Below are 10189 nucleotides of genomic sequence, written 5' to 3'. Positions count from 1 at the left end.
CATGTGATTCACATATCCTGCTTTTGACAGAAGAACGCGATCACACACAATACACATCCTATACTCTCCATTGATTACAATTTTTCCCTTTCGACAGGCCCGCTTAAGTTCAAGTTGCTGAAACATCTTTTCCTGCCAGACATCACAGCTTGTCCTGACAACAGCTCGTCCTGACAACAGCTCGTCCTGACAACAGCTCGTCCTGACAACAGCTCGTCCTGACAACAGCTCGTCCTGACAACAGCTCTCCACTTGCTTCGATCCAGAACATCTCCTTCCCAATCACTTTCATACATATCTAGTTTTTTTAGGTTTTGTTTAATGCAATCTTTATACCTCTTTCTCTGTTTCTGCTGCGGTCGCTCACCAGAGCTGAGCTCACCATAAAATAAGCACTTCGGCAAACGATCATCCTTCATTCTAATTACATGCCCAGTCCATCTCATTTGGGCCAGGATAATATGTTTTTCAATTGAGCTACAGTGCGCCCTGCACAAAACCTCTGTATCTGCTACGAAACTCTTCCATTTTACTCCTAGGATGCGTCATAGACACTTTTGATGAAACCTTTCTAGCATCTTTACATGACGCTTGTAAGTGGTCCATGTTTCGCCTGAATAAAGAAGTGCAGTGAATACACACGCTTTGTAGATGCTGATTTTTGTCTGCAGGGAGATATCTCTATCAGCCCATACTCGCTTTTCAAGCTTTCCAAATGCAGCACTTCCCTTCGCTATTCGATAGTATATTTCTGCATCAAGACCACCATCCCTTGACAGTGTGGTTCCAAGGTAAACGAAGGTGTCAATGACTTCTAATCATACATACATACATATGCAATGTATATATTTTATTTAGGTGACATGCAGGAATATATCAAGTTTAGCACCATTGGTGCTACTGGAAATGATAATGTTGCCTTCATTGTTAGATTTCTATGCATTGTTAGCAAAGATTGTGCATAATGTTTCTAATTGTCCTACATTAGCTTTCCAATTTTCCCTTCTTCTTTTTAATATAATTAATTTGCAGGTATTAAACACCAGACAAAATCCAAACTAAAAACAAATTACTGTATTTGATGGCATAAAAGACACACAGGTATATGAGGGACACCCCGATTTCAGGGGTACAGATGTGGCTGCGAGGTTAGAAGTTTGTTTCCAAATCACAAGGTTCCAAGTTCAGTTCCACTGTGTGGCCCCTTGGGCAAGTGTCTTCTATTAAAACTCCAGGCCAACCAATGCCTTGTGAGTGAATTTGGTAGATGGAAACTGAAAGAAGCCTGTTATATATGTGTGTGTGTGTGCCATTGTGTCTGTGTTTGTCCTGTAACTTAGTGGTTCAGTAAAATAGACCAATAGAATAAGTGTCAAGCTTAAAAACAATTAGTACTGGGGTCGATTCATTTTACCAAAATTTTTCAAGGTGGCGCCCCAGCATGGCCACAGTCTGATGAACAAAACAAATAAAGATAAAAGATAAAGTATGGAATATTTGTTTCTACTCTAGGCACAAGGCCCGAAATATTTGGGGAAAGGGCCAGTCGATTAGATCGACTCCAGTATGCAACTGGTACTTAATTTATCAACCCCGAAGGGATGAAAGGAAAAGTTGACCTCGGCGGAATTTGAACTCAGAACGTAAAGACAAATGAAATACCGCTAAGCATTTTGCCTGGCGTGCTAACATTTCTGCCAGCTCGATGCCTTAAGAGCATGGAATATTAACTTACAAGAAGCTCAGCTTTGGATACAGGAGCCAGGCTGATCTTTTGAGACAGAAGGAGTGTCTTAGATACCATCAAATACAGGATAATAATATCGTGTATTACCAATAAAAAAAAAGAAGAAAAGAAGAAAAGAAGTTTTAGAAAAAACATACCAAAAAATGGTTCTTTGTCTTCAATTGACTTCGATAGTTATTTAAGCAAATCATTTTCGAGTTTGTGTGATTCTCAAGAACTTTTAGTTGCGTTGAAGATTTCCTTTTGTGAGGAACAGACGTTGCAAAATGCTTTATAAATAAAAGCAGAAAAAGTTATTGATCTATTACTGTAGCAGATGTAAACCTAATTACCTTCTCTTTTGTAACGAATGGGGAGGGATATAATTAAATTTATTATTTCTGGAGAGTATGCCTCTAGGGTTTAGGTGAGTGATAGGTGTGTGATGTATAAAGACTGTCATTCATTATCCAAATAACTTAGCACTGCAACAGCATGAAGTTCAACGAATGATGGTCGGTTTTAAAGAAGGTCATGATATGCAGTTAGTTGTTAATACACCAAAGAACTAAAGTTGAAGGGTTACGGGGAGACTTTGATGCATTTTCCTTTTTGTTGGTTTGGTTTGGAAAGGGACTGTGCTTATGGCCTTCACATCTTGGGTCTGGAGTAGGGCACTGTCTCTGTGGACTTCATAGGTTTGGTCTTAGTGTTGTGTCTTTGGCCTTCATAGGGCTTGTTTGGGAGAAGGGGATGTGGCCGTGGTCTTTGCAGGTTTGGTCTGGAAGAGGGAGCTATGTAAGAAAATTTGCAGGTTTGGTCAGGGTGGAAAAGGGGCTGTACTCATCGCCTTCATAAGGCTTCTGTGAGTTGTGTCATATAGGTATGATTAATCATCATCATCATCCTTTAACGTCCATTGTCCATGCTGGCATGGGTTGGACAGTTTCACAAGGGCTGACAAGCTGGAAGGCTGCACTAGACTCCAGTCTGATTTGGCATGGTTTTCTACAGCTGGATGCCCTTCCTAACACCAAACACTCTGAGAGATAGGTTCTTTTATGTGCCACTGACATGGTGTCACATTTGCGTGACACCAGTATCTGTCACAACTGTGATTTTTCTTGGCTTCATGGGTCTTCATCTCAAGCACAACATAATGCCAAAGGTCTCGGTCATTCGTCATTGTCTCTGTGAAGCCCAATGTTTGAAAGGCCTGTTTCTTTGCTCTAATGGCCTTGTCTACAGCATCGTTCCTAGGTCTGGATGGGACTTGCACCAACTGCAGATTTGGTCTGTGGCACTCAGGAAGCTGTCCCACAGGAAGTCCCAGTTACCCTCTGTGTCACAAGTCTGTAGCTCCTCCCACTCATCAGATTTCTCAATTAGGAAGTCCCTAAATCTCTGACCATATGAAGAGTCCTTAAGCTTCCAAACCCTTTTTTTCCAGATTTATCTGCTTCTTGGTATCCTTCTGGCCTGGAGTCTAAAGTCACTAATGACTAGTCTATGCTGGTGGGGTATATTCTTCACCAGGTAAGGTCTTTGTATTTAGGAGCAACCATGCATCCTGCTGTCTGGTGAGAATGTAATCGATCTGGCTAGCCTAATCACCTGATTGGTAGATTATCAGGTGGCTGGCTGGCTTCCTGAAGTTGGTGTTGCAGATCAATAGGTTATTGGCATCACAGAACTCCAGTAGCCTTGTCTCCTCTTTGTTTTAGGAACCAATTCCATGCCCCCCCACCCACCCATGTATGCCATGGAAGATACCGTGCTGCTGCCTGACATGCCTGTTGAAATCCCCAGCCATGAAGATGAGATCATTGTCACTCATCTTTGAGGTAGCCTGCAGAAGAATATCATAAAAACGGCCATTTTGTTCATTTGGTAGGCCTGCTTGTGTGACGCATAGAGAGAGATAATTGTCACTATATTATTCTGCAAGATTAGCCTGACCTTAAGTACTCTATTGCACACACTGACTACCTCTATGACCTCATTCACCCATTTCTCTGCAAGGAGTGTGCCTACAGTACCTATCCCGTTGCTGTTACTTTCCCAGAAGATTTTATACCTATGTGTTTTGCCAGCGAGGAACCTGGCTGAAGTTCCTCTCCACCTTACCTCTTGAATGCAACATACATCAACACACCTCTGTTCAAGTATCTCAACAATCTCACTAGACCTGCCTTTCAATGTGCCTACATTGACAGTTCCAACTCTGAAAACTGGGAAAGGAACATGGGAAGGAGAGATGGTATTCAACACCTGAGAAAAAGGTTTCAATGGCTGTTTGATAACAGGCATGTCACATCAGCTGTTCTCACTTTAACCTACCATCATTCAAACATGTTAAAATTGTTGCTCCTATTGGGAGTGAGTGTAACGTAAGCATTGTAAATGTAAATGTTATTGCTGTAAACATAAATATAAAAGACAGAGACCTCTGGAGATATGCTGTGACTGAGAAGACCCGGCAAATAAAGTGAGATCACAGCTGTAACCTACACCAGTGTCGCATAACCAACACACTCAAAAAGTACCCTTGGATCGTAGGGCGACATGCTGTGCTTGAGGAGACCTATTGAGTCAAGTATATCAAAATAAAAATAAAAATAAAATCACAATCAAATGGAAATTGCAGTTGTGGTCCCCGTGCTGGTGGCACATAAAAAGCACCATCTGAATGTCGTCGATGCCAGTCCATTATTGGTCAGTCCATTACATATAGAGAGAAAGGGGTCAGTGGTTTGTTAATTTACAAAGTAACATGTCTTCTTTTGGTGCATGCAGTAGTATGACTGATTGCTTCTGGGGCTGGTGGTGGTAGGAGGAAGGGAGGTCCACATGTCTTCTGGTACAGAAGCGAGGCAGAGCCATGTAGGGGTTTCCGGTTTAAGAGAAGAGATTTCTGGTGTAGACGGTGGGGGCAGGAATGGGTGGGTGCATCACGGACAGGCAATGGTCAGCTTCACCTGAGGAAATGTCAGAAGAAGACACTAGTGTGGTAGAAAGAGAGAGTGAGAGAGAGAGAGAGAGAGAGAGAGAGAGTGAGAGAAAGAAAGAGAGAGAGAGTTTTGGAAGTTATTCTTAAAATCAAAGAATTACGAATTATGAAATATATTTTAAATCAAAGTATAGCCTGTTATGTAATATTCTTGTTATATCACTGCGAGTCAATGCTTACAAGAAAGATATGAGCTGGGAAAGAATTTCAGAAGGCAGACATTCTGGAAAAGAAGCTGAAACCATAGTAACTGAGGGAGAATGGAGTAAGGTTAGTTGAGTGTAGCTGGGCGGAAGTGGCATGAGACCAGCTAGTTTGGAGAAGCAGAGGCCACTGTAGTAGTGGTAGAAAGAGCAGAGAGAGGGCATAGAATATATATAGGTTAGAGATTGCCGTGTGTTTGTAAATGGTAATCAGTTGAGTGGCCTTTCTTTGGATGCAGTCAAGTATACTTCTTTGTGTAGCTGCAGCATCATCTGAGAGTACCATGGAAACAGTTCTCTATTGAAGGGTAGACCTAAGGTTTGCAAAGGGTCATAGTTGTTAGGGTCTGGAGTATTTTCTGGCTCTGAAGCAGAAGGTCAGTGTTTGTGGTGCAGTATTTGGTCTGTTGAGGATTGGATACGCATTTGTCAAGAGAGATCAGTGATGGCGAAGATTTATAGGGAGGTTCGTGGTTTTAATTCTGTGCTGTTCATGTTGAGGTTGTGGAGTTCAGTAATGGATTGTAACATTGAAACTTGAAAAGCTTTCAAGTAGAAATGTCACTCAACATTCACAATTGCAGCCATCTGGCTCTTTGATATCAGCAATCATTAGTCTATGTTCCAGAAATGCACTAGAAATATCTCTGGTCTTGAAAATAAAATCGATTGTTTCCCAACGGTCAAAGTTACTTGTCTCTATAATATATAGCAATGGTTTATATACATATATATTCACATGTGTGTGTTTGTGTAGTGTATACCAGGTTTAAGTTACTTATTGCTGTAATATATTGCTGTACTTATTTTGTGTGTGTATGTGTGTGCGGGTGTGTGTGTGTGTGTGTGTGTGTGCTGCTTGGTCCTTCTTTACACTATATGATAATGGTTGTTGTCTATATAATGTGTGTATGGAAGTGTGTGTAATGGCCAACATTACTTGTCTTTATAATATATATCATTATGGTTATTATGTATGTAACTCTGGAAGGTGGCCAGCTGGTAGAATTGTGTGTTGGACACAAGGCTCTGCAGCATTATTTATGGTATTTTATGGTCTGAGTTCAAATCCCACTAAGGTCAACTTTGTTTTCCATCCTTTTAGGGTTGATAAAATAAAGTACCAGTTAAATACTGCCTGACTGGCACATGAAATGCACCATTCGAGCATGGTCATTGCCAGTGCTGCCTGACTGGCTCCCGTGCTGGTGGCACGTAAAAAGCACCATTCAAGCGTGGTTGATGCTAGTATTGCCTGACTGGCCGTCATGCCGGTGGTGCGTAAAAAGCACCCACTACACTCTAGAAGTGGTTGGCGTTAGGAAGGGCATCCAGCTGTAGAAACCTTGCCAGATCAGATTGGAGTCTGGTACAGCCTTCTGGTTTGCCAGTCCTCAGTCAAATCGTCCAATCCATGCCAGCATGGTAAGTAGATGTTAAACGATGATGATTAAGTACTGGGGTTGATGTAATTTACTAATTACTCCTGCCCCTTACCACCACCACCACCACCACCACTACCATCTCAAAATTACTGAGTTTGTACCTGGATTTGAAACTATAAAGTAGACATCAGTTTACAGAAGCAGGTGTGAGCAGTGACCAAAGTTACCTGTCTTTATAAATATATAGCAGCGTTTTATGTAAATAGCTGTGTATATAATAAGCATCAGAAAATTACTATTTCTAAATCTTACAACGAGAGATATTCAACAACAGTACTTTGGAGTAAAGATTTTTTGCCAACATAATGTGGCAGTCCTGGTTTAGGACGAATGTTGCTGTAATTTAGCCCCAGGAGACATCGTCTGGCTATACGACACGATCTGTGTCCTTATATTCCCTTGTTTGAAAATATAAGGACACAGATTGTGTCGTATAGCCAGCTGGAGACGATGTCTCCTGGGGTTAAATTACAGCAACATTAATCCTAAACCAGGACTGCCATATTATATTGGCAAACAGTCTTTACTATAATAAGTATGTCAGTGTACTGGGCCAAAGTTTGTTCTCTTTATGATATATAACAATAGTTATTATGTATATTTGTGTATATATGCATGTATGTATAAGAAGCAAAGAGTCCTGTGTTTATAATGTATAGTCATGATTATTGTGTATAAGTCTCTGTAAGTATAAATATATGTGTGTTGGCCAATGTTACCTGCCTTTATGATATATAGTAATGGTCATGTGTGTATATCTGAATGTATATGCATTCGTATGTGTGCGTGTAATGTAACATAATGTATGTACATCAGGTCCTTAAAATAAGTAAAACAATATCTGCAGTAATATATCTGTAGATTTTTATCTACATATAAGCATATGTGTATGGGTGTGGGTGGCTGGCTGTATATCTGTATGGCTGTGTGTGTATGCATGCATTCATTAAAATCACATTTGCATTCAAAGCATAAACACAAAAAGGAAAAAGCTTCAATGTGACAATGGCTCTCGACAACATGGCAGACAGAAAGTACCCTGAGGGAATGTTCTGTAGAGAAGAAAACTAAATAACAGGAAGAGGTTTCAAATATATAAAATAGAGAAATGAGAAATCTTGTAATCAACTGAGATTATCAAGGTTGTAAAACTCTTAACATTTGTGTATTTAATAGACACAACATTTGTCTCTGGTAACACTTTCCCTTGGCATTATTGTTGATTTTTATCATCAGTGTCATTACATTCTGTCTCCCCATTTTCTCTCCCCCATCATCTTTCTCTCACTGTACATGTGGATTTGTATGTCCCAAAAGTCACTGATGGGTTTCAATTTTTAATAACTTCCTTAATTTTACAAATAAATGCATGAAATTTTGGTACAATATAAAAGACATAATGGAAATTAATATGCACAAGTCAAATTTTGCAACACCACTACATCACATATGAAAAATGACATTGCTTAAATGGCAGACATTTTCCACTTTGCATGTCTGTGCTCTTTCCAGAACTTGCACCATAACATCCTTAAGAGTTTCAGACCCCACTTCTCTGATTTCTCTATTGATGTTCTCCTTCAGTTGCACCAGGGTCTCCAGTTTGTTGACGTAAATCATTTCTTTCAGGTATCCCCACAAGGAAAAAATCCAGGCTAGTCAAGTCTAGGAAACGTGAAGACCATTCAAAGTAGATCTCACAGATGGTTCCAGCAAGGTGGGGCAACTGCTCATACTGCAAGAGAAACTATGAAGTTGGAAAGCATGGAAAGCGGACATTAAACAACGATGATGATGATGATGATGATGTATACATAGTAATAACAATAATAATCTTTGGAGGGAATTAATAAATATTTTACTGCATCACTACACGTGTTTCCACGATTCACATATCTCTTATGATCATAGTTCGTATTCCTGGGATGATTACATTACAGCCTGTAGTATCTATGGCTATTGGATGAATCATTTTCATGCATCTAGACCATGATCTTAAGAAATATGTGATTTGTGGAACCGCACATAGTCGCGTATTAAAATATTTATAAATTCCATCCAAAGATTCTTGTTGTTATTACCATATTTATCCTACATTATATTGGCAAAGCTTTGTGCAACTCCAAAACACTGGTGTTGCCAGTTGGCATCATCAGGCTGTAGCTGGCATATTAGAATAGCAGCTTTTATATACATATTCAAAAACATTTCCTGTAAACGCACTTAAAGGATATATATATATATATATGTATATATAAGTCAGTAAATAGTGGGGTTGTGTTAACCGCACGTGGAGAAATAATAGGAAAATGAAAAATAATAATAAGGCAGAATGCTAAACTGGAAGCATATTTTAATAAAGATTTTTAACCGGCTTTCATTGCATGGCAAATTTTCAAGAAGAGGGAGAATGAAAATGTTTTTTACAAAAAAGTAAAAAATGAAAAAAATAATATATAAAAAAAATTAATATATAAAAAGATAAATATGCTAATACATTATATTGTCTTTGAGCTTTTAAAGTTCAATGGTAATTCATGTAGATAATGGTTGGGAAAATAAGGATGCATGAAAATTGAGAGTTGTGTTAGGTTTAAAAAAGTATATGTTACAATATATGTATATATATATATATATATATATATATATATATATATATATATATATTGTAACATATAATTGCCAACCAAGTGTGGCGTCCTATGCAGGACAGTGCTAGTGGTGTTTATAGCACAAGGAAGACATCTCTTCCAGCTGGCTAAAGACACACATTCTGTGTCTGATTAGTATTTGTGGGGGGAGGTCATTGCTCGCATCTCTAGAGCCTTACGTGATACACATAGACTCGAGCTTCTGGGTGGTCACCCATCCTCAGTGTTTGTTAATCACTAGCTAGTGATGAAAATTCTTTATTACTGGCACAAGGCCTAATTACAGAGGGGACATGCAAAGACATGTGGGAACATAAAACATATGAAGGATGAATGTGAAATGAATGTATTTACAATGCAAATGAGCCGGCCATCTTGCTCCCGCTGTGAGATGAAACCATGTATTCCTTTACCATTAACTTCCTTTTACCGAAATTTTCATGGAGAAGTCCAGTTGACACCCCATAGACGTCATGAAGTCCAGACCTAAGAGACAAGGATACACCATCTCCACCACATGGCCACTACCATTAACACAACCTCTAGCCTCGCTCCAAGGCAAAACCGCAACTTCCCTTTTTGCTTTTGCCCTATGATTACACCTTTTAAACAAATGTTCAAACAATTTCCTTCTTATCTTCCTCCCCACTTTTTTTTCTTCAATAACAAAAGTCAACCAAATGTATATCACATTATTTTCTAAAAAACATTTTGGAAACCTATTCATTCGACTTGCAAAATGACTTGTTTTTCCTTTTTCCTTTTTTCTTAAAAGTTCAAATAAATATTTTCTGAGTTACAGTCTTTACCAAATTGTATTGAATTACCTCTTCTCTCTCTCACAATGTCTTTAACACTTACACTCCTTTATATTGGGGTATCCTATCTCACTATAATTTTCTTTTTGTTTGTGTTTTTATGTTGTCTCTTTTTGTTTCTATTTTCCTGCTGTTTTGTGTGTTCTTGTATTTTCCTCTCTAAGTCAGTGTGTTCGTGCATTTGTGTGTCTGTGTGTTCGTTTGACTGTAACTCTACATGTTTCGTCTGTGTGTCTATGTTTTTAGGTTTCCATATTTCTGAGTTGTCATGTTTCTGGTCTGCAATATGACTATTTAAAACAACTCAAAGAGTAGAATGTTTTGGTGAAGACCTCA

The 10189-nt window shown here is 39.0% G+C and overlaps 1 protein-coding gene across 1 annotated transcript in view; it reads right to left on the bottom strand.

Annotated features, from left to right (window-relative positions):
• LOC128250466 (uncharacterized) overlaps positions 1-2018 on the bottom strand; it is a 22438-nt gene extending 20420 nt beyond the window's left edge. The window contains exon 1 of the mRNA XM_052975579.2: positions 1885-2018. Coding sequence (XP_052831539.1) covers positions 1885-1938 — 54 coding nt within the window. The 5' untranslated portion in view covers positions 1939-2018. The remainder of the gene's footprint in view (positions 1-1884) is intronic.
• Positions 2019-10189: the final 8171 nt, after the last annotated feature.

The sequence above is a fragment of the Octopus bimaculoides genome, chromosome 1, assembly GCF_046866305.1.
Source record: "Octopus bimaculoides isolate indiv1 chromosome 1, ASM4686630v1, whole genome shotgun sequence".
NCBI lineage: Eukaryota > Metazoa > Mollusca > Cephalopoda > Octopoda > Octopodidae > Octopus > Octopus bimaculoides.
The sequence above is the reverse complement of the archived record's forward strand: the minus strand, read 5'-3'. Positions and strand labels throughout refer to the sequence as shown.